General features: G+C 43.2%; 1 protein-coding gene across 1 annotated transcript in view; it reads left to right on the top strand.

The window, feature by feature from the left end:
* The first annotated feature begins 2829 nt into the window (after positions 1 to 2829).
* LOC125644513 (protein mono-ADP-ribosyltransferase PARP14) overlaps positions 2830 to 25340 on the top strand; it is a 34066-nt gene continuing 11555 nt past the window's right edge. The window contains exons 1-12 of the mRNA XM_048868538.2: positions 2830 to 3142; positions 6912 to 7051; positions 7151 to 7184; positions 9904 to 10152; positions 10997 to 11233; positions 12479 to 14760; positions 17099 to 17335; positions 17613 to 17834; positions 19231 to 19294; positions 20107 to 20256; positions 21439 to 21501; positions 23224 to 23391. Of these exons, the coding sequence (XP_048724495.2) occupies positions 2956 to 3142; positions 6912 to 7051; positions 7151 to 7184; positions 9904 to 10152; positions 10997 to 11233; positions 12479 to 14760; positions 17099 to 17335; positions 17613 to 17834; positions 19231 to 19294; positions 20107 to 20256; positions 21439 to 21501; positions 23224 to 23391 (4033 nt within the window). The 5' untranslated portion in view covers positions 2830 to 2955. The remainder of the gene's footprint in view (positions 3143 to 6911; positions 7052 to 7150; positions 7185 to 9903; positions 10153 to 10996; positions 11234 to 12478; positions 14761 to 17098; positions 17336 to 17612; positions 17835 to 19230; positions 19295 to 20106; positions 20257 to 21438; positions 21502 to 23223; positions 23392 to 25340) is intronic.

Genomic DNA, 25340 nt, shown 5'->3' with positions numbered 1-25340 from the left:
CTCCCTTTCCCCAATTTCTTTCTGTTCAACTTCCCTTTCTCCCTCCCAGTCTGTATTCTTCTTTATTCCATCCCTTTCTACCATCCCTCAGGAAACCCCATTCCATAAAATCCCTCTTCCTTATATCTGCCCCACCTCCTAGGATCTCCCTTAGTTGGGATTTCAGCCCAATACCTTTATTTCTCTTAATTTATTTGGTGTAGTTATTTCCAGGTTTGATTTAGCCATTGTATATGAAAAATATTAAATTCTGTTTACATGTTTAAAAGTATATATTAGCTTGTACTGGAGGGAGGAGTATGATTCGAGGTTAGGGTGACCCTGATTCTGAACTGAGCCCAAGCTGAGCAGGGCATAGTTTAGGTTGGTGGTTTCTCAACCTTTCCAGACTACTGCATCCCTTTCAGGAGTCTGATTTGTCTTCATACCCCAAGTTTCACCACATTTAAAAATTACTTGCTTACAAAATCAGACATAAAAATACAAAAGTGTCACATCACATTATTACTGAATTGGAATACAAATATTGTACTTACATTTCAGTGCAGAGTATATGGAGCAATATAAATAAGTCATTGTCTTGATGAAATGTTAGTTTGTACGGACTTTGCTAGTGCTTGTTATGTAGCTTGTTGTAAAACTAGGCAACTATCTAGCTGGGTTGATGTACACCCTGGAAGACCTCTGTGTACCAGCAGTGGTCTACATACCCCTGGTTGAGAACCACTGAGTTAGGTCATAGGATGAAGCAAGGTGGCTTTGTGTCCTCTCAGATTCTTGGCTGTGCTCCCACACTTCTAGTAGTTTCATACCTCACATTAGGGTGACCAGATAGCAAGTGTGAAAAATCAGGACAGTGTGTTGGGGGTAATAGGTGCCTATATATGAAAAAGAACTAAATATTGGGACTATCCCTATAAAATCGGGACATCTGGTCACCCTACCTCACATGCATTTTCCACCAGTGGGCTGCTTCCAGCAAGAAGCCTAGAAGTGCAAACTGTAAATAACAGCATCACAAAGACAAACATCTCTTTTCTGTCATAGTGAGAAGGTAGTAATGGAGCTTTCTAGGGTGTGTATTGGAAATTCCCCTGCCCAGGGATCAGGCTTTGCACTGCGGAAGAATGTGTAAGCAGAGTGATGAGCTCTACCCTGACATCTGGTGGTGAGTCATGGTGGGTTATGGAAAAGAACTTCAGGGGCTGATCTCATTTGCATAGGCACACCCACCCCCCAGATTGTCACTTTGGCAGCTGCAGGAGCCCCAGTTTCTCTGTTATTGGGGCAGGAAGAATAAACTGTTATTATCCTGATTATGTGAATAGTGGAACTGTACTTGGCCTTTTGTTATGATGGAGGGACTCACCATCAACTAAGCAGTACTCACTAGGCAAGGGTCATGGGTTCCAAAACCTAGTGAAATGAGAGAGCCTGGGGGTTGGTATTAATATCTGGTGGTGTGGGCTGTACATGCTAATTGTACTGTCTCCTCTCTCTACAGGTGAATATCAGAGCCAGTTTTGATTCCATTAGGAGTCTAGTTATAGGCTGCTGAGCTGAATTGACTTTGGGCCAATGGTGTACGATCACTAAGGCTCCCCTCAGGCTCCCCTCCTACAAGCTAAAATTACGAAGAGCTGAAATCACTGAGTTGTGTTAAGTAGTGGGTGGGGGCTGAAGATATATCATGGAGCACTTTGTGGAATGGTGGGAGTGGCTCACGGGATGATGAGCAGAGCAATTTGTGGCTGGTGGAGCGGAGCCCCACAGAGAGGTAACCCCCCCCCCCCATTTCCACCCAGGTTGGGAGGTAAAACTCTGCAGATAAACTTTTGAATTCTGGGGCTGCCATGACCAGGGACAGGGGCTTTTGGGTTGTTGGACTTTTGGGATTTTGGGTGACTTTTGGGTTGCTGGACTCAAGAACTAAAGGGAAAGGACACGGCCCAATTTGCTTAGGGTGGGTTTTGGCTCATGGATTGTTATGAATCCTGTTGGTGGTGTTTCCCCAGCATAATGCCACATTGTTTCTCTCTGTTATTAAAAGGGTTTTGTCACACTCAGACTATGTGCTTGCGAGAGGGGAAGTATTGCCTCATAGAGGCGCTCAGCGTTGGTGGTATATATTTGTCCCAGGTCACTGGGTGGGGGCTCGAGCCGGTTTTGCATTGTGTTATTGGAATGGAACCCCTAGATACTGAACCCGGCCCTTGTTGCTGCCAACTGTGATGGGCAGAAGGGTTACAAATATAAAAGATGGACATAATGATATATATCACTGCAGATTGTAGAGTAACCAGCTGTGTGCCTTGTATACTTATTCACGCTGTGCATTGTACAGCATTCCTCCCTGATTGGGCTATTTTGTGGAAATAAGACTACAAAACCAGTGACAGGCAGGGCTGCACTGGCAAAGGGTCAGGGCATGGGGGAGACGGCTTTCCCTGTGCACGGTGAGAAGCTGTATTTCTTTGCCACAGTAAAGTTATACACACCAGCACCTCACTCTCTTTTGGCTTCACCATACTCTGCAGGTCATTTCGTTGCTGACATTGCACAATCCAGGCAGACCTTCTCTGCTAAATAACACGTTTTACGAGGACACCTGGGTGTGGGTGTGGGGAGGGGGGGTTATGTCTGGTGGGGTGGGGGGAAGGGAATGAGGGGTGCAAGGGAAGGGATAAGGCCAGGTGGGGGTCCAGGGAATATGTGTTGCCGGGGCAGGAGCTTTGGGTGGCGCGGGGGAGGGCAGGAGCAGCGGGAGGTTTGGCTTCTCCGGGGCGGGGGCGACTGCTGTGTCTGCGGGAAGCGGGTCTGGTCACCGGCTCTGCCTTCCGCCCCCCCCAGCCAGAGAGAAAGAGAGGCGGGGGAGCGGACGCCTTGCGGAGAAATGAAAGTGAAACTGGCCCTGCAAGACGGGGACTCGCCCAGGCCACACAGCAGGAGCTGGTCATGGCCGGGGAGGCGACGTGCCCCTTCCCGCTGCTGGTGGAGGGGGCCTGGGGGGGCTCGGGGCTCCCCAAGAACCTAAAGAAAAAACTCCTCTGCTACTTCCAGAGCGGGAAGAAATCCGGAGGGGGGGAGTGCGAGATCCAGGAGCGGCCCGGCCAGGTCCTGGTTTACTTCGCCCAGGAGGAAGGTAAGGCGTGGGGGGGGGGCACGGCTCGCTTTGCTTTGTATGTAATGTGGGCAACAAATGTCTGCTCGGAATGTGTGTGTCCGCTCCCTGCAGGAGTCCGGGTGAGTGAGGGGCCCACGGGCCGCAGGGCAAGGCTGTGTGGGTGGGTCGGGTCCTCTCCCTCGCCCCAGGGAATCTCTCTCCAATTTGGCCCCGTCCAGGTTTGATCTGACCGAACTAGTCAGGGGCAGGGGCACCATTTCAGTGGGGGGCAGCTTTCCGCGGGGGTCTCAGGCCCACTTAGGCCCCTGCAAGCTCTTGGAGTTTTGTTTTGTTTTTGAAGGATACAATGTGAAAATCTGCCTATTTTTTGAGCATATGTTGTGCGGATTTCCTGTATTTTTTAATAACAATTTACATAGGCTTCTTCAGGAAAACCTGTCACAACTTTCCAGTACTGGAAATGTTTCTCGTTCTAGCTCTGTACTTTGTCAACTTCTCTGGTGAACTTTACCAATGCACAGAAAGCTCCTGTCCTATGTAATGGCCTCATATAACCATCCTGACAATTGTAGTTTATATCTGGCAGCCCCTCATGGACATAATCTCATCAGTTCTTGGAGGCCTTGATTCAGGAAAATCTTCAACTTTTAAGCATGTGCTTGAGGCCTGTTGACTTCATTGGGGTTTAAGAACATGCTTAAGCTCCCATCCGAAATGGGCAAATAATCTCCATGCCTGTACATTTTCTTTCGAACCGTGAGTCAGGTGATGTCTATACTGCAGTGAAATATGCTTGGCTGGCCTGTGTCAGCTGACTCAGGTTTGTGGGGCTTAGGTTGCAGGGCAAAAAACTGCAGTGTAAAGATCCAGGCTCCGGCTCTGGTAACCAGCCTGTCTGCGTCACATTAATCTCATCTTGCCGTTTCACTGAGAGATGGGAATCTGTGCCACTTAGTCCTCTATGCTGTTCACATCACATCTGGTTGTGTTAGAACTCACAAGCTGGACAGCACTGGGCTTTATCAGTATTTGGATGAAAGACCTCCATCTGGGAAAGCCGTGTGACTTGGGAAGCAGTGTTGGATGTTCTTCCTCGATAAGTGGCATTCAGAGGTTGTTATATGCCGGTATTTCTGCATAGTAGCTAGGGGTCCAGTGCTGTTAGAGATGCTGGGTATGGCCTTGCACTCTGTGTAGTTACATATGCCTGTGCAAAATGGGTGTATAACTTTACCACTTTGTACTGACTTTGCACAGTAGCACGCAGAATGAAAGACAGTAGGGAACCAGCCCTGCTGTCCTTCAGATGGGATATAAAAATGAGGTAATGACTTCTTGAGACCATTAAAGATTCCTTGGCATTTTTGCTAGAGTTAGGGGAATGTTGCAGCCTTGTGGTCCCAGGCAAATGCCTCAGTGTAATTGCCTTCTCTTTAACTTAAATTTGCCTTGTTGATTCATTAAATAGGATAGTCTCCTCCTCTGTTCCTAAAGGGATATGATCAGCTTGAAATCTAGTGATTTTAAAAAAACAAACAAACGATAAAAACAGGTTACAAGTAGTTTCGGATATTACACGTACTTTTGAGTCCCCATGCCAATTTTTGGCTTTTGCAAATTTTTACATTTAAAAAATGTTTTCTTCTATTGCTGAAATACTTACAGAAATCAGGGAAACAGAGAAAATTACTATATACAAGGTGCTGCCAAGTACACAATTTAAGCATACTTATAAAAAGAGAACTCTTTTTTCTTTTTGTAATCCTAAGTGTTGTATCAATAGGTAAAAATAAATTCAGATGGAGGTATTATTTTGAAGTCAGCAAACTGTTATTTAGTGTTGCTCTGTACTGTTAAACAGTTCCTGCATGCCACCCAGAAGTGGCTGCATTTCAGGGCTGGGTGAAATGTTTCTTCCATATATACAACAGTTTACCAAGGGCTAGATGGAGCCTTTGTTCCTGCTCTGAGTAAGGGGCAGTGTGCAAGTGCTTTGCCCCAGAAGGAACCTTGGGAAGGAATTGTGACTTGGTGAATGGAGTAATTAAATTATTGCAGCCTTTTACAGGGTGCAGGTTACTTCCTGCTTGTGTCAGCCCAGCTCTGTTGGTCATTATATTAGGGGGTGGGGCCTTGGAGCTGGTTCAGTCCCCACCCCCTGCCTTTCTCTACCATTCCCTATGCACATGCTCCTGTTTGAGGGCTGGGGCAGGGAGTATTGGTCCCACAGAGCCAGCTCTCACAGCATCGATCTCACGATGATCCGGCCAGGCTGCACAGAGGTGTGGAAATAAACCTTACTCCCCTGCGTGGCCACGTTAGGGGCACTGACAGCCTGCCCCAAGTTCTGTAAAGCACTGGGGGTGAAAGTGCTATATTGATGTAATATCTTATTATTTATTACAAGCTTCTTCTCTTTAGAACATATTCCTGTAAACGATCGACTCATAGCTCCTGAATGGAAAAGTGGGTGTCGTCTATATGTCCATGTTCCCCATCCCACACATGTTAGATTCAGTAGATCTCAGACCTCCCGATACAAGTAATTCCTTTTTTCTTTTTGTAATTTTTAAGTTGATTAAGGCCGTTCATTTGTCCCTACCACAAATCTGCCAAATATATATCTTTGACTCTGAGCAAGCCTTAAAAACAAAAACCAACAAAAAAACAAAATATCCACTAGATGGAGCCACTGGTTCAAAAACGGTGTACAAGAAAGTAAACATATTCAGGTTTCATAGTGCAATCAGTATCTGGTATAGAGGATAGATTAATCCTCTGGTATGTCTGGATTGACATCATGACATTTATGTTGGTATGCACAATGGAAAGTCTCTGTGACAGGTAGTCAGGGGTGCTGGAACAATTTGTGTAGTGGGGGTGCTGAGAGCCATTGAACCAAACTGTAAACCCTGTATTTGATGGAAACCACTTCAGACCAGCACCCCCAGCACCTCTAGTTCCAGCACCTACGCAAGTAATCCCATTAGTATTAGGGTAGTGCCCTGACACACCAGTGAGATTGAGGCCCTATTGTGTTGGGTTCTCTGCAGATGTGTGATAAGAGACAGTCGCTACACTGAAGAGCTTAAAGTTTTAGGCCCCATTCCTGCAAACATTTAGGCACTCACTTAATGAGGTAGCCAATAGGACTACTCACATACATCTAGTTGAGAACTTAGATAAGTGTTTGCGTAACTGGGGCCTATGATCAATGTTCTTTAGTGCAGGGACTGTCTCTTACTATGTGTTTTTACAGCACCCAGTGCATTAGGACCCCAATCTGACTGGTTTTGCTGAGCACTACCAAATACAAAGAGTGACGAGGGTAATATACCTAATCAATAATAATGTGTTTATATATTTTTGCTCTTCTCATGACTCTTCTACAAATGAACAAAGCTAGTATTTATGTAAAGCTAATATTCTCTGTATGCTGCCCCACCTGTGACTTTCTACAGCTCTTAAGATCAAGGGATGCTGATCAAAATTGCAGAACTGGAAAGGTAAATTTACCAGAGAAAGATTTCGTGAGATTGAGAGAGCCTTGAAATGAGCTTGTGCTCCCGTTGGGCCAAACAAGGGATGCCATGGTCTGACTGAGCAAATTTCAGTATGTGTTGCATTCGTGCCATGAGTCTAAAAATATGTTCATGTTGGTTATATTTTACCTTGTTCAGTGTGGAGGAGGATGTCACCTAGTATTAGGATATAAGAGTGCCACATAGACCTACATACAGACCATCCTTTCTACCAAGGTTATAAGTTTTCTTTGTTTATATTTTAGTGAGGCAACGAGTTCTTGAGAAAAGGACCCATGAGCTCGATTTGCCAGAGACAGGAGGATTAAAACTTGTTGTCACATGGCCTGAAACAACAGGTGCAATCGAAGAGGCCGTGTTTCAGGAAGAGTTGGATCCCAAACAGGTAAATAAATACAAACCGAACCTGCAGCATCCAGAGCTTTGAAGCAATAACAGGAGCATCAGGTCATTCGTTAATATTCTACTGTCATTTTCTTTTTAGACTTTAAAGACAGCAGGCAAAGCCCAGGAGCAAGGTAAAGTGTTCTTCATCATATAGCACATAGAAGAACAGTGTGGTTCTTCATCGAATGAAAATGTTGGTGCTAGAAGTAAAACTTCTCTTTCACCACTGAGCTGTACTTCTCTAGGGAGTTGTTCAGAACGATGTCTCTCTGGGTTTGGCTTCAAAAGCAGGTCTGAAAGATAGGCGGCTGAGAAACAGGAATATCTGGGACATTGATCAGCAAGTGCCTATTCTGCAATTCTACTGAAAGTGCTCAAACTCTGAGACTTTTATGACACTTTTCTCCTCCCTGTGCAGAAAAGACAACTTCAGTCAGCTAAATATGCTCTTGAAACTAATAATTTTCCGTTCCTTTTTATGCACCTGTCTCATTCAAGGTTTAAATAGCCAGGGTGTGTCCCTTAAATACCTTGGCTGTCACTGAAAATTCTAGGCATGACTACGTAAAACACACCACCTGTCTGGTCAGTGTACCAGATTATCAGGTACATCCAAAACTATCTTTCGTATTCCATTGGTTTCAATGGGATGCCAATGGAAGAACAATAGCTGTGGAGGACAGGCACTGAAAGAGTTAAGCATAGGTGAGGGATCTTTGTGTACGTCTAGTTTCAAGATTCTTCAACAGAAATATGATGCTTGCAAGTATTTCCTGGTTCTATGACATAGTTACATTGGTGCCCATGTATTTGGGTCAGGTTGTGCAGTCATATTGCGATACTAACTTGAAAAGACACAGTGGAAGATCCTGTTGCCGGCAGAATGCAGAACTACAAAGCGATAACTTCAAATGTTGTTATGAAAAATTATACATCTCATTAATACGTTAATGAGCTTACTTAGACCCCCCTTCCCAGCAGTACTCTGGTAAACTTTCTCATTCAAAGTGTGATCTAGAGAATAGTATCTCGGACAGCAAAACTAATCATCACCAGTGAAAAAGTAAAGTTCAGTCTTCAGGTTAAGGAAGTTAGGTTAACCAGGAAATTCTTCTGTTGTTACAATTACTTTTATAGACATTTTTGATTTCTCAAAATTTAATATCAATCCTATTTTAGACATTACAATAAACTATAGCAGTAAATAGCTGCCTCTATCTTAATGTTTATTCAGTGCTTCTTTTCTTAGCTCTTCTCTGCTTCTAACAATGGGTACTTAAATTTAGCATCTATGTTATATTAGTTCATGTTAGAGATGGGCCCCCAAATATTAAAAACCTCCAGACTTTGGATGTGCAGCCATGTTTTGTATCTTAAGCCCATCTTCAGTTTATGCTTGTGTGCTTACTCCTGGGGGAATTCTGCACCACTGCGCATGTGCAGAATTTATGTCCTCTGCATATGTCTTTGCTTCCCCGCAGAAAAATGACTTTCTGACAGGGAAGCCACAAGAGTGGTCATGTGACCCTTTCCAGCAGTATGTTTCAGATACCCAGGGCAGCCAGCAGAGAGGTAAATCACGGTGGAGCAGGAGGCAGGACTGGGGAAGACCCAGCTGGTGACTCCTACCCTGTGCCAGCCTCAGTTTCTAGTCACAGCTGGGCTGGGGAGGACAGGACTTCTTCTTCCCCTGCACGGCATCCCCACGCCCCACACTTCCCCATTGCTCCTCAGCTGCAGCAAGAGGGTCCCTGTACAGGGAGCTGCTCCCCCATCCGCCCAAGCCCCATGCATCCAGACCCTCCCGCCGAGCCTCACCCCCCCACGCATTCAGAACCCCCCTGATGAGCTCCATTCCCCCTGCACCTGGACCACCTCGATGAGCCACCCGCATCTGGATCCCCCCCACCACCAAGCCCCAACCAGCTGCACCTGAATCCCCACCCCACTGAGCCCCACTCCCCCAACATCTGGATCCCCCACTGAGCTCCCCAACATCCAGACCTCCCCACTGAGCTCTATTCCCCCAACCCAGACACACACGCCCCACTGAGCCACAACCATCTTCACCTGGACCGCTCTGCAGAGTCCTTTTACTGTTGCACCCAGAACCCTCAACAAGCCCCTGTGCATCTGGATCCCCCACTGAGCCCCCCACGCCCAGATTGCCCCACACAGAATCCTATCAGCCCACACCTGGATCCCTTCACATTAAGCCCCTCCACACTTGGATCCCGCCTTGCCGAGTCTGCCTGCCCACACAGAGGGGCAGGGTCCTGGGGTGTTTCTGGGTCAAGCCTGGTCCTTGTGGTGTGTCAGGGTTGGGTGAAGCCTCACCACTGAGCCCGTGTCCGGGGGGGTGGGGGAGAAAGCTGCACACTGATCTCCCACCTGTGTGCAGCCAGTGGCCTGTGCTCCCCAATGCCATGTTCCACGTTTATTTGACAAAATTTGCAGAATTTTAATATACTGTACACAGACTATTAAAATTTTTGGCACAGAATCCCCTCAGAAGTAATGTTCTTTTGATGTTTTATCAGATGTGATGGATGAGGCTCTATTCCTCTGGGTGATTTTCCTGTAGATAGGTATGACAACCCTTTGATGTTTTACGGTATACAGTAACTTAAGCGAAGCTTTTGTCCCCATAATAATTTTACTTTTTCCAGAAGAGAAAGCAAGAGTCTTTTTGAGAGAAAGAGACAGGATGAAAGTTTAAAAAAAATTGCAAACATTAGAAAATAAAATAATACTGAGTTTGCCCTAATATATTTACCCCATGAAATGTATTGAGTGTGTACAGCTGTGTAACCCAGTGACATTCTTTTATTTGTACTTTTGTCAAACTAGATGTGCAGGAAGTCTTGCAAAGAAAGGAACGTTCAGCGCAGAATAGTGTACCCCATGTGGAGAATGTTCAAGAACACCCCCAAACGACTTCATCTCTACTTGTGCTTGAAAATATAGAAGAGTCTGTCACAGAATGCATGTTAATTATGCTGTTGGAGACTATCAGTGGCTTATCAGGAGACAAGGACTTCAGTATGGAAATTATACCTGAAATAAATGCTGCCGTAGTTACCTTTTTAAAAAGTATAGGTAAGACAGAGTGTACACCGCCAGTAATTTTTATGTGTAGTTTTAAAAGGTAGCTGTCACCTAATGCATTAAGAATTGCCATAAAAGAAATCTGAATGAATAGTAAATTGGGATCTAGATTGACTACAATCACTCATGAAAAAGACCTGAGTACCATTGTAGACAGATCCGAGAAAACATCTGCTCAGTGCACAGCTGCTATCAAAAAGGCAACCAAAATGTGAGGCTGTAGAAAAATTTTGAGAGAAAATAATATTGAAAATATTATCATGCCAACTTCATAAATTGATGGTGCAACCACACTTGGAGTGCTGTGTTCCATTCTAGTCATTCCATCTCCGAAAAGATATAACAGAAATAGGAGGGGACGGAGTGCAGAGATGGGTTGAAAATATTAGCAGTATGGAAACGCTTCCCTATGACAAGAGATTAAAAAGATAAGAACTACTTATCTTGCAGAAGAGATTAATAGGAGGAGACATGTCGGATAAATACAATAATGAATAGTATTGAGAAAGTAAATTGAGTGCTCCTATTTTACCTTTATGATAATACAAGAACAAAAGGACAGCCAATAAAATTGAAAGACACATTATTTCCAGTAATTAGTTTTAAATTAATTATTACAAAATAAATAAATACCTTATTACACAATTGGCCTGTGGAATTCATTGTCACAAACACAGTGGTATTTACACTAGGAAACTTGCCCAGTGCTGAAAATGGTTTCATTCCACGTGTAAAGAGAACCAAACCACACTCAGTACCATTCGAGAAATCATAGCTGAGCCCTAAGACTGCTACAGTAAAAAATGTTTCATGAATGCCTATTTTCTGATTTCAGATACCGTGAAATTTTTGGACGTATGTGCCCAAAACAACAGAATGAAAAACTTAAAAATTACTGCCAGGCTTCTTGAATTGACACAAAGCATCAAGGCTGAAAACATACCATCTAATGTTCCTAAAGATTATATAACGATCTACTTTGAAAGTCCAAAGAATGGAGGTGGCCCAGTATTAGATGTTAAATATTTCTGTGAGGAGAATTCAGCTATCATTACTTTTTGTGATCACAAAGGTACGACCATCTCACTTTCAGTACTTCTTTTAATTAGAAAATGAACATGATATTCTCAGAAAATGGTTAACCATCTTGGCGTCTGAAAGTAAATGGCTACACTACTAATAAGAGACCCACGTCAGGTTTGGTGTCATAAAAGCAAAGTGGTTAGGCCCTGTTCCAAGGTGCTGAGTTCTTTCCAGGAGGTGTTGTGCAACCTCTACTCAACATTGGCCTCAATGTGACTTGCAGGTTCTCAGCATCTCAGAACTTGACCCAATGAAAGTTTATATCTAAATAAGAATTAAGTAGAATCCATGGGTTGGTTCACTAGAAATACCCACATGTATTTGTTGCCTGTTCAGGATTTCAGAACCATTCCATCCTGTGTACAGGAGATCTTTATATAACCTTTAATATCTCTGTTATGAGTGGATTGATGACTCTCTGATGTTGTTTTCTAATATAAACACATCCATGGTTTTTCATCATAGTTTAATTATATGTGACGATAGGGAAATCAGGTTCTTTAAACCACTTTGAGCTGTGATCTGTTTGGATTTCATAAAGTAAGCAGGGTCAAATTTCTTCTGCATCTGGAAGGGATATTAAGTGGTGATGATTCAGTCGGTTGCAATGTTTCCTTTGAATCAGCATGAAACCAATGCCCCATCCTAGTGTTAGGGTCACCTCCAATAAATAACTCCCTGTATTCAGAGTCCCAAGGTTTCCAGAATAATTTTGTTTGACTTTTAATTGAAGACCTCTGGTAAGTGACTTATTTTTGTCTAACATGCTAAATGATTGCTTTAGAAGTTTCAGTATGTTAGACTTTGATGCATAACCTGGCTCATGGTAATGACACTTTTTGTACTCTCATCAATCGCATTGTCTATATCCCATTTAAAATGGCAGGAAAATGCCCCCAAATTGACATAACTTTCTGGATGAGCAGTGGACCAAGAGTTCTTTTGATAAAGTTTAGAATAAGAAATATTTGCTCCTCCTTTTGATATGGCACCCTTCCCTGCCCATCTCTCAATAAGGCCCCATTGTAAAGCATAACTGTGAATTAAATGATGCCCAGGTGTACTTAATGAAACAGATAGAAAACAGATTCCTCCACCCCTCTGAAAATAGTGTTTTGGAAGCCAAAAAACACAGAAATAGACACACAAAAGACAAATTATTATTCTATTTAATAGTGTTTCAGGCTGATGTTTTTAATTTTTATTGAAATTCTTTGTATATTTTAATTTTTAGATCTGAATACTGTCTTGGGAAAGCAGCATTCCCTTGATCAAACACCAATTTCTGTACATCCGTACTACAGTTCTTTGGGTACAGCTCTTTATGGAAAGAAGAGACCACTAACAAAGATGCCAGAACCAATCAGAATCCCAGTGGATCCTTACATCTTGCAGTTTTTACAGAGCCATGATAGATTAATACAAGAAATAAACCAGGAAATGGAAAATTGCCAATGTGAGCTAAAATGGCCCCAAACCAAATGTACACACCCAGAAATTACATTGTGTCCTTCAGCAACTTTGTCTAAACAGAGAAGGTCAATGATTAAATTGATTGGGACTTGGAAAGAGGATGTTTCCACTGAGTTCTCTTGTGTCATGTCAAAGTACAAGGCTATTAAGTGCAAAGTAAATGCAGTGGTTTGGGAAGCCATAAAAAATAGATTGGCGAAGGACGGTGTTTTGACTACACCTGACATTTCTAAGGAGATGGTTATTATAGCAGGTGACATGTTGGCTGTGGAGGATGTGGAGAAAGAACTGAAAGAACACATGGAAAAGGCTGTGAGAGAAACAGAAAGGGAAAAGCAAAATATAGAAATAACTGTGTCAGTTCCCCCAGGAAAGTATGCAATTTTACACAATGCTGGGCTAGAGAAGAATATTTACAAGGAGTACCCATGCTTGAAGATCTCTTACGATGCTGCAAAGAAGTCAGTTGGCCTATGTGGAATAGCTGCAGAAGTTTATAAAGTCAAAAGTGACATACTGGAAAAGGTGCAGAACATGGCACAGAAGTCAATTACTGTTGATCCTCAGATTTTCCAGTTCCTACAGCACATCGATAATGAAACTCTGTCACAGAGCTTATTTGTGACAAATCAAGTTAATGCCTTTTATCAGCTTGAGAATGATACTGTACTGCTGGTAGGAGACTCTCTTAAAGTTCTCTTAGAAGCAGAAGAACGAATGAAGACAGAGTTAGACTTAAGATGCATTCCTCTGGAAGACCGAGAAGTCATCAAAAAGAGAGAATGGAGGGAACTCACTAGCACCTTGTACAAGACATATAATGCATTCCAGGAAACTCTAATAATGGATGACCTGCGCTCTCTGGAAGGAGATCAGAAAGTAGTTATTGCTGGTTATTCTAAAGCTGTAGCAGAAGCTTATCGAAAGCTTTCTGAGTTTGTAGATAGAAACACACAGGTGCAAAAATTAATCCCAGTTCAGTCTGTGGCAGTTGTACAGTTCATAGAGAAGGAAAAATCCCACATTTGTCGTGAATTGAGAAAGAAAGATGTGACGATTAAATTTGGCACACGGACTTCACGTAAAAGTATTTCCCTGAGTGGACCAAAGGTAGAAGTATTGAAGGGCATCCGCCTGATTGAACAAATTCTATCTTCGCTATATTCTACAGATGTGTTAATTGATAAACCAGGAACCAAAGCATTTTTCAGAGACAAAGAACACTTGTATGTTAGTGAGGTAAAGCATCAATTTAACTGTCTGATCAGGCTGCAAGAAGATGGAGAAGAACAAAGAGAAGATGGTAATGATACGACAAAACAGCTCCGCTGTAAAATGATCCTGCAAGATGGAGTTGCAGTAGCAGTTTATAAAGGGGACTTGTGCAGTCATCCAGCTGACGTTGTGGTGAATGCATCAAATGAGGACTTAAAGCATATTGGTGGCCTTGCTGAGGCCCTTTTAAAAGCTGCAGGGCCAGAACTACAAACAGAATGTGACCGTATTGTGCGGAAACGAGGCCCTTTGCAGCCCGGCCGTGCTGTTATTACAGATGCTGGGAACCTCCCATGTAAACAGGTGATTCATGCTGTTGGGCCCAGGTGGAGGGATCACGAGGCAGAAAAGTGTGTGCGCTTGTTAAAAAGAGCAGTAAAGGAAAGCCTCCACCTGGCTGAAACGTACAATCATCATTCCATAGCCATCCCGGCTATCAGCTCTGGGATATTTGGATTCCCGTTAAAACTGTGTGCACAGTCAATTGCAAAATCCATCAAGGAAACCTTGGAAGATTCTCCAGGGGAAAGCTGCCTGAAGGAGATTCATCTTGTGGACTTTACAGAAAAAACAGTTCAGGTTCTCACTGATGCCTTGAAAGAAGTGTTTACAGAGAAATCACCCCAACACAGTTTATTGCTTCAGTCCAAAACAGGCCACCAGCCCAGAGAAAGTAGAGGTGCTCAGAACAGAAAGGGTCTCCAGGTGGTAACAACGGATGAAAGTCTGAGTGTCATACTAGAGAAGAGAGACATTCAGGACGCCACAGTAGGTGTTTTAATTGTCAGATATAACCCAGTTTCATGTAAAGCTTTTTCTCAAAGTTAAATGGGAAATGAGAAGATACTAGGTTAACTTCATTTCTAAAATGAGTATTCTGTAATGAAACACACATAGTGTGTTAATTAAATCAATAAATGGGAGAGGGACCCAAGCCAAAAAGTTTACATCTAGGTCTGAATTTCAAACATTCAGAAGTTCCAGGGTTTTTGGCTCTGTGGTTTTGGTTCAGCTCACTATAAAGATAACAACCATTTGCAAACTGCCCCCTGTTTGCGGGTTCCAAACCCCAGTTTTCCTCCAACTACCACAAATCCAGGATGTTTCAATCTTAGTTGAGTGTGATGTTGGGTCCACCTCTAGAGTCAACATACAAAATAATTGGCTTTTTCAACACACTGTATTGAAGTTAGAAGGGTTAACACTTATTCATAGTGCTCCAAGCTGATAGAAGGGAATCCAGGCCATGAGGTGCCATTTTCTCTGGTCTTGCTACTGTACAAGGGGTGTCCTGTGAGTTTCCTTCCCTTCTACCTCCACTGGGGAAGGCCATGGTGCTGAGTCTGAGTTGTACAGCTTGCAGGAGTCTTGAAAGAGCAAGACCAGGAGCGGCTGCTTAATTTGCTTTTGCTGAGGGCTGGATCAGTAGGCTGGAAACCTGAACCAATTGCACATTGGTTTTCACACTCTCTGCTTATCCAGAGTTCAGCTGATGCATTTCAGACTGGCTTATCTGGAGTGTCTTTGTGTAGTCCCTTAGTGTGTGTGTGTTTGTTTTATATTAGTGGGTCCAAGTGCATCTCAGTAGTCTGTACATCTCAACAGCCCGATTTTTCTTTTTAATTAGAAACTTCCCCTCTCTGACTCACCACAGCCAGTTGTGGTGCTCCCTCATAAAGTGTGATCTTATTGCACTGGCTATTGGCTGCTGTCTTTGAAAGCTTTATATTTGTGAGTTCTATTGCAGTAAGAGCCCTATCTAACCCAATAACCCATTAAAAATACCCCCATATTCAATGTTAAAGGGGAACTACATAACCAAAAATTGTGGGTTTTGCTCTTTACTGTGTCTTTATGATGCAAACAGACTGCCTCGGTTTCTACCACCCCAGTTTTATATCTGGGATATTGCTTTTCTGAGAAGTAGCATCCTGTCCCATCTCAGTTGTGGGGAGGGAGAAGAGCCCCTAGGTTACAGCTGTATGTGACATCAGAGACATAACTCATGGGTAAGGCTATGATTTGGTCACAAAGGTCACGGAAGTCATGGAATCCGTGACTTCTGCAGACCTCTGGGACTTCAGCCCGCAGCAGCTGCGAGCTGCAGGGTACCTCCACCTCCTGTGGTGGCTGGGAGCTGTGGGGTACGCCTGCCGCCGCAGGTGGGGGGAGGTCCCCCACAGGTCCCCAGTCCCTGCGGGTGCGGGGAATCCCTCGGAGCTCCCCAGCCTCCGTGGGGGGGGGAATCCCCTGCAGCTCCCCAGCCTCCGCGGGGGGATCCACCAGAGCGCCCCAGTCCCCGCAGGTAGCAGGGGACCCCCGCAGCTCCCCAGCTGCCACCGCTGGGGGAATCTCCCAGAGCTCCCCAGTCGCCACGGGCGGGAGAAGGTCCCCCGTAGCTCCTCAACTGCCGTGGGTGGGTCCCCGCTGGTGCAGGGGACCCCTGGAGCTTCCCAGCCACCGCAGATGCAGTAGCTCCTCTGCCTGGAGTGGGGAATCCCCCAGAGCTCCCCAGTCCCCAGGCAGGGGGATCCCCCGCAGCTCCCCAGCTGACACAGGCAGGGGTCCCTCCCACCTCCCAGCCACTGGGCAGGGGCCTCAGCTTCCAGCCACAGTAGGGGAGGGTGCTGGACCTTCCTCCCTCTCCATTTTGTCATGGACATTTGTAGTAAAAGTCAGGGACAGGTCATGGCTTGTGTGAATTTTTGTTTATTGCCCGTGACCTCTGCATGACTTTTACTAAAAATGTCCATGACAAAATCGTAGCCTTACTCATGAGTGTTTAGTTACTCAAGGCCATAAGTGTTTTGGCTTAAATTTGCTTCAGTTTCGTTTTGGTGCAGCTGTTTCTTCTGTTGGTGTTGCTGGGAAACTGCCCTGGGAAGGAGAAGCTACACAACAGAAATTCTTCCCACAGGAATTTAGAAAATGCTGCAGGGAATGTCAAGCAGCAAAATGCAGGGTTCCTGAGAGCTCTTGCTGAGAACCTCATGTCTGTGTCAACACATTACCTCTTGCAGCGTGTTACTTACACAGGCTATTGGTGCTGGTAGACACTTCTATTTAAGATCCTATTTGAAATATTTTTGTTTTGTTTTTCTTTCAGACGGATGTGATTGTAAGCAGTGTTGGCACGGATCTGCGGCTTGGTGTAGGTCCACTTTCTCAAAGTTTGCTGCAGAAGGCTGGACCAACACTCCAGCTTGAGTTCAATGAAGAAAGCCAAAGACAAGTACCTACTCAAGGGTCTGTGTTCCAAACAAGTGGATGTAATCTGGCATGCAGCTTTCTGTTCCATGCCATTGTTCCTGTGTGGGATCAAGGAAGAGGCGCTGCCATGACGGTAACAGTCTTTATACATTTTCTTCAGAGCATTAATTTTGTTTGAAGTTACTCCATATTTAACAAGAAAATGAATTTAATGTGGATCCTGTATTGAAGTTACATAGTAGTGAGCAGGGAGTATCAGCTCCATTTATTTCAGTTTGAATGACCTCAAGATGTGTGATGCGTGTTTAATAATGAGGGGTGGGTTTTTTAGGACCAACAGACACTGTCTGGGATTAAAGAATAAAGACGGTGTCGACAAAAACAAATGCTGCTGTTTTTTTTTTATGCAGACCCTAAAAGACATAGTCAAAGAATGTCTAAAGAAAACCGAAGAGCTGTCTCTACAGTCAATCACGTTCCCAGCAATTGGGACTGGTGGATTTAGGTTTCCTAAACCCGTTGTTGCTAAATTATTGTTTGATGAAGTGTTCAAATTCAGTAGTAACCACAATTTGAAGTCTCTTCAGGAAGTTCATTTTCTGTTGCATCCAAGAGATACAGATAATATTCAGGTAATTTCTTTCATGTTAATGTTTTTCGTATTACACACTGTTTTAGTTATTTATTATCAATATGATTTAGTTATCGTGTTTTTAAAGGCCCAATTTATTATATTCATTATAAATTATTTTAGTGACTGGTTAAAACTGATGTCTCAGTGGGCCTGATCCTCTGACCCTTACATGGGACATCCATGTTCATGAGAGAGGTGCCATTGATCTCAATATTTTGGATTCTGAAATCATTACTCTGGCAAACTCCTGTTTAGTTCAATGGGAGTTTGCCCGAGTGAAGACTTAGTGAAAAGTGAGTGAGGACCTCAGGATTTGGCCCACTCAGTGAGGATTACAGGATTGGGCTCTGAAAGATCAGCGGCTTCCTCATAGAAATCTGAAAACATGCTGTGTGAAATCATGGTGCCACTGAAGTCAAAGGAGGTTTACCCATTTACTTCATTGGGACCAGCATTTCACTCTCTTGAGAAACACTCGTCTTTTGTTTTTGTTGGTTGTTTTCCTTAGCTCATTATTAATAGAGAGATTTGCATGATGGCAGATTATTTGTTTAATCAGATAGTCATTATCTTCTGCATGTGACAGTATAATTGTTTCCATAGAAATCACTTGTGATGTCACAAACAGATGATTTTTGACTTAGTGTGGAAAACCTCCATAAGCAGATGAGCCCTAAACCAAATAAATAAATAAAATAGAATCCTGTTTTCTTTCATATGTAGCCAGTAATAAAACTCTGGGGAAGAGGAATTCAGAAAACCTGTACGTGTGTATCTTTATTCTGTATATGCATGAATATAATGTGCATATATTCAACATTGTTTCCGAACTGAGGTCCTGATTTTCAGACCTCATTCCCCACTCATGCTTTTTAAGCACCAGTGCTTCTGCGTACAAGTGACAGGTGCTGCACTAGATGGCATTAGACAGTGCCAAAAATCAGCTAACCAATTCAGAACAAAGTAACTGCTTAGCAGGGTAAAGTTTCAGTAGGCTCAGGATTTTAATGTTCAGTCTGCATTAGGCTCCCAAAATGTTTCTCACCTTTGCTATTACTGGCTCAGCTCCATGACTGGTAGAAATGTTGTATTAATGTAGACGAGATTCCCAGGGTTGTAGGCATTTTAAATGCTGTATTTTCTAACCCTGCTCAGAGTAGTTTTATAGTATTAAAGTACCTGCAGCTACCAGCACCTTGTTTCCACAAAAGTTCCTGTTACTCCCACCACTGACACCTAGACTCTGCTGTAAGGTGGACATTATGTGCATGAGATATCTCCAGTACAGATACATAGCTGTTAATTTTACTTGTGAGACTAGCAAGGTTTGAATCTGTCTCTGTTGGGCAAATCTCTGAAACCTTGTCTGCAGTATCTTTTGATGCTATTTCTAGGCATTTACAGATGAACTAGAATCTAGGACCAATGGGAATCTCCAGACTGTATCATCGAGTCCAAGTAAGGTTGTTTATTTGGATTGGGTTTTATAAATACACAGTTGGCAGGAGAATGTCACGAGGACGTAAAATAGTCTAATGAACTGACATTCCTAAACCCGGGAGGTGAAAAACTCAGGGGAGAAAATCTTTTGTTATGGTGACATTCTTGCTCTTCAGGGATGCTGCCAGGCTTACTACATGGAGGAGAATCCACTGGTACTATACCGATAGATTGCAGTGGTTGCTGGGATTTAAAGATGCAATCACCATGCCAAGCGAACTACAGATAACATGCTACAAGAGTAACCACTAGAATGGGTGGGCTCCCAACAGCATCATTTCCCTTCTTCGTGCCCTTTTAGGCCATCTGTGAAGATTACCCCCTTCCCTCTGTAACCTGAATGGTCCACACGAAGATATCCAGCAGATGTAGTTCCTTTCCATTTATTAATTTGCAGGAGAGAAATGCTGACAGCACAGTATGTGAGTGAACAGCACGCAACACCAGAGATTTGTTCAGGATAATGTAGAACCTATTCCCTCTTCCGTTGAAGTTCATAGCAAAATTGCATCAACGTCAATGGGAGTAGCAATGGGTCCACAGTATTTAAACTGAAAGAGTTCTATGTCTCCCAGGTCCTATGGCCTGAATAATGGAAAGCAGAAATAAAAAATCTGGGTTAGAGAATATTGGAGTCAAAGAGGATACTTTATATCTGGAGATCCCAATCTGTGAACTCTGTACTGAATGTACAAAGCATACATAAGCTCAAGGGAATAGCACTTTTACTAGGACAGACCACTCTTAATGTATTTTTATTTTCCTTGCAGTTTCTTCTGGGCGTGTTTCAACCCCAATATTGGGAGTTCATGAAATGCAGCTTGGTTCCATTATATTCCAGGTAGCAACTGGCGATATCACCAAGGAAAATACAGATGTGATTGTAAACATATCAAATTCATCATTTAATGCCAAATCAGGTACTTATTGAATATCTATTAATTTAATGATAAATTCACTGCCACTTTTTGGAAATGGAGGGAGCCTTTTTTTCACGCTGGAAAAGTGGGATGGCAAATGTCTGTGCTTTGTGTTAGTTTGTTACATTAAAGGCCATCAGTCTTTTCCTTTCATTTCTGGGCTGTGGTTCTTCAAGGTTAGTGCTATTCCCAGTGGGAATTTTCCATTGTGAAATGTATCACTTAGACCAGTAGAACCCAGCTTTGCAGCATTTGAGAGCCTCTTCGTCTAACAGAATTGCAGAGAGCTAATAAATAATGGCTGAGTCCTCTCCTGACATTGAGTTGGGATGTTTCAAGATAGAAACACAAAGCCAACACATAGCAATACAACCTCATGACACAAAATAATATCAGGGTACCCAGGCATAGGTCAGAGCCGCCTGAAGAGACAATACCCTTGTTCTCTCACTCTCTAGCCTATGCTGTAATGTTGATTTCTCCCCGCAAAAAAATTCTAAATATATTGGTAGGTGCCTATTCTGCTTCCTGGGGGCCTGGCCCATTAGCTAATATATGCAATATGAGGTCATGTAAAGGACTGCCCATAAGTAAATTAACATTTACCATGCCCTGCCAACCCTCAGTCCACCCCACTCCTCAGGAGCCCAAGAAATAAGATGGGCCTTGCCTAGAAGGTTAACAAACTTAGGCTCTGGCATTCTGTGGAGGTGAGTCAGTTCCAAAGTCGAGGACCCCACACAGAAAACACCCTGCCAGCAGCCCTCATTTGTGTCAAGGGGGCTTCAACTTGAACATCTCTGCTGATCCCAGCAGTAGCAGCATGACACAGAGAAAGAGGCAATCTGTCAGGTAACATACCATGGTGACTGGCGTACTGTTAACCAAGAGAGCTATGAAATAAAGTTAATTTGTAAATGGAGTATATTCTTTGCAGGCAATATGAGATGTTATGCAGATTCCTGAATACAGTATGGATTGGTGGGGCTCAGCATCTTGTCAGATCTGTCCCCATGGGAGTTTTGGCTATTCAAGGAATACAGAATGTGGCTGTTAGTGCATGAAGATGTAGCATGTGGCAGGGAAAAGTTTATGAGAGTTTTCATACAGGTGTGAGGTGATTTTTGGGTAACAACAGTTAAACTGACTGAGCAAACTGACATGTTTTCTCATTTATTTAAGGTGTCTTCAAAGCAGTGATGGAAGCTGCCGGACCCCAGGTTGAACTAGAATGTGCTATGCTTGGTATGATGCAACATATATTCCATTTGATTCCATTATTAGTATAGGTTTCAGAGTAACAGCCGTGTTAGTCTGTATTCGCAAAAAGAAAAGGAGTACTTGTGGCACCTTAGAGACTAACCAGTTTAGAATGAGCTGTAGCTCACGAAAGCTTATGCTCAAATAAATTATTAGTATACCTGCTCTTTCCAAAATTTAAATGGCTGCTTATGCTTAGTCATGATGTTACAATCCCCCAGTTGGACCATATAATTATGATAGGAAATTACATTACATTAAATAAAATTGTGCTGGCTTTTTTGATTTTTGAAAACGCTGCTCTCACGGCACCCACATTATTTTTGCAAAAGGAAGATAATTTGGAAGAGAGGCTATTTGATCCTAATGAGTACATGGGAAGTAGTGCAACCATAGGCTCCTATTTATGAAGGTACTTTAGCACATGCTTAACTTTCAGAATTTGAAGAGGCCCATTGGCTTCAGAGTCACTTTAAGCTCATGATTTAAACTCGCCTAATTAAAGTTAGGCACATGCTTGATGTACCTTCTTAAATTGAGGCAATAGCCATTTTGGGACTGATCCCACTGGATAAGACAATGGGAGCTTTGCCATGGACTTAAGTGGGTGCAGCATCAGGCTCTTAGATTATCAGGGTCTCTCCTTTTGTATTCAAAAGTGCACAGTTGTTGTTAATTGAAATGATGTAACCCAATAGGTACTGTCTGTGAGCTCTTTTACAGTATTTGGATTCTGCCAAACCGGTGCCGAAATTAAACCATTGCCAGCTATGGCTGGCACCCATTAGGGCAAGAAAAACCCTTAGTGCGCATCCTGAATCACAAAATGAAATAGCGCCCTCATGATTCTGGCAGTTCAGTTCCAATATTGCACCTTTTGCTTCAAAATTTTTCACTTTTGGCAAATCTGTGGATTCTCCCCCTTTATTAGCCTGATCCTTGCCCTCAACTCCCAAGCCAATGGGAGTTGAATGTGTTCTGCACTTAGCAGGATGAGCGCATAATCTCACAATCAGTTCCTTGCCTTTCTGCATAGTAGTGCTATTTGTACCGTTGCGCTCATGAGTCCATCAGTTTTTTGCCGTATAAGCTCTTTTTGATGTGTTTATAACTCATTTTAAATGACCTAGCACTTTTAAAGGATTTTATTACGTGTGCCTTAGCTTCCTTGCAAGAGCCCAAGTGATTTTGAGGAGTTTCTCATGCAGAGGTATTGTGCACATTCCATTGATTCACATTTTAGGAAATGTTGATAATACGAATAAAATTATTTAAATTTCATATACTTAAAAGGTCGGTTGTGTTAAATTGTAAACTATTATTTGATGAGCACCCAGATTTCAGTCATAAGTAAAACAGGAAATTCGGAGCACGTACGAAGTTCATCCCCAATTTAAGATATCAGCGTAAAGAAAATTTAAAAGCAGAATGTTAGCAGTGAAAACGTTAATCAGATGAAGCTGGTGGAATGTCAAGACCCTGTATGGGTAAAACATTCAAGATGGATTTGCTTTCCACTTTCCTGTTTGCAAATACCAGGCACGTTTCTAACCAGAAGCTATATTCTCATCTGGTGTAGATCAGCATGGCTCCATTAAAGACATTGGAACTGCTCCATTGTGCACCACTTGAGGCTCTTGTCCTTTGTTATTATAAAGTGTTGATCTCTTTATTTTGTGTGTCATATATTTTTCTTCTATCTTCTAGCCTTGCAGCCTCACAGTGGCTTTATAACCACACAAGGTGGAAAGCTGATGTGTGGTAAAATTATTCACCTCGTTCATCAGAAAGATGTTAAAGCTCTGGTCTCTAAAGTGCTCCAGGAGTGTGAACTGAGGAAGTACACATCTGTTGCCTTCCCAGCAATTGGAACAGGTTTGTTTTTTCTTAGTAGATTTTGAAAGGAAAAGCAAAATCAAGATCACTGTAGTAAGTTTACACACAAACTCATACCAGCAGTGTAATGTTAAAATTACAGATTTGCATAGCAAGTATCCATATGGTATTAGCTTCTAAAGGCCTGATGCTACTCTTACTGATTTCAGCCGAAGCATATTCTGGTCCGAAAGTAGCCTAACTACTTGGTTCAGCTGGCTTGCTATAGACAAAGTGCGTATCACAACATTGGCAGGTAACTCTATGGCTGAGGGGCTTCATTCAGTGGAGAGATATTGAAAAAGCATGCAGTAATGTACAGTCACCTGGCTAAGGGAGGTGCCACTTAATGATACCAGAGCTGAGTGAATAGCTGACTTTTTCAGGGGCAGAACTTTAAATTCTGAAAAAAAAATTCAGTTTGGTTCTAATCAAAACTGATGTATTTTTTTTCTTGCCAAAATAAAAATTAAAAAAAATTTTTTTTTGATTTGCATCAAATAAAGCATTTAGTTTAGCCCCAAATCATTTTTTTGGTTATTTCATTTTGTGTTGTTCTTCTCCCGTTTTTTTCAGTTAGCTATATCCTGAAACATCACGCCATTTAGAAAGGAAAAGTCAAAATGTGTTGTTTCTAAATGGCTGAAACAATCTGTTTCAACTTCTTTGGGGGGAAAAAACCCTCAAAAACTGGTCACCAAATTCGCAAGTAGTTTCAGAGCCCTGAAAAATGAAAATTTTTGTCTAAATTATACATTGACACTAATGCAGGGGTGAAAGTAAGTTAGAGGACTTACCAGTACGCTGGAGTCCTGAACAGGGGGCATGGCCTCAACCGGAAGAGGCAGGGCCTTAAATCTCTGTTAAATCTCCGTTTAATCTTCATCTGATTGATCAAGATTTAAAGGGCCCCTGGCTCCCAGCCACCACTACCGCAGCTGGAGCCCCGGGCCATTTAAATCACCCCTGAGCTACCAGCTACAGAGGCGGCTGGGAACCCTGGGGCTCAGGGGCGATTTAAAGGGCCCAGGGCTCCAGCTGCCGCAGCAGAGCCCCGGGCCCTTTAAATCACTGAGGAGCCCTGGGGGCTCCTGGCTGCCTCCGCTACCCCGGGGCTCTGGGCTCTGGCAGAGCTTTAAAGGGCCTGGGGCTCCGCTGTGGTAGTGGCTGCCGGAGCCCCGAGCCCTTTAAATCCCCACCTGAGCCCTACTGCCCAAGCCCTAGGATAGCGGCGGCCGGACTCCGTCGGGGATTTAAAGGGCCCCGGGGCTCCAGCCGCCGCTACCGCCCCAGCCATTTAAATCCACTCCGGAGCCCTGCCGCCACTACCCCAGGGCTTTAAATTGCTGTCTGGGAAAGCCAGTCCCGGTACAGCACACCGGCTTACTTTCACCTCTGCACTAATGTGACATTACCTAGGAAAAACATGTTGCATTACAATATTTCTGCTTTGCAAACTACTTCTCCAAGACCGTAGACATGTTTTAGTCAAGATATATATTTATATGATAACTTCAAATGTCAGTGAACACTCTGGTGTCATTTTAAAAAAAACCTGTAACATTTACTTAAATGAGTAATTCTGTTGTCTTCATCAGAACTGTTAGCATGAGCAGGATTATCTGTGTAAGAGTGGCAGGATTGGGCCACATGTTAGTAAAAAAGCGAGACATTCAGAACTGTTAGGGTAGCCTCTAAGACCACTTCCACACGGCTCCCCAGGAACTCAGTTCTTGTCACTCAGGTTCCTTTATCTGGCATACAGCAAAGCTATACTGAGTTGTTCACACTCAAACGTAGCAGGTAGGTACAGGATATACCACACATCCGAAGTAATGCAGAAACCCCCTTCTGTTATGTACATTTATACATTACATTGCATTTACTTTACATTGCATCACATGTTTTTGGATTGGCTTGGACACTTTGTAGGAACCAATCCCTGTACA

Source organism: Caretta caretta, chromosome 11 (assembly GCF_965140235.1).
Source record: "Caretta caretta isolate rCarCar2 chromosome 11, rCarCar1.hap1, whole genome shotgun sequence".
NCBI classification, from domain to species: domain Eukaryota; kingdom Metazoa; phylum Chordata; order Testudines; family Cheloniidae; genus Caretta; species Caretta caretta.
The sequence above is the reverse complement of the archived record's forward strand: the minus strand, read 5'-3'. Positions and strand labels throughout refer to the sequence as shown.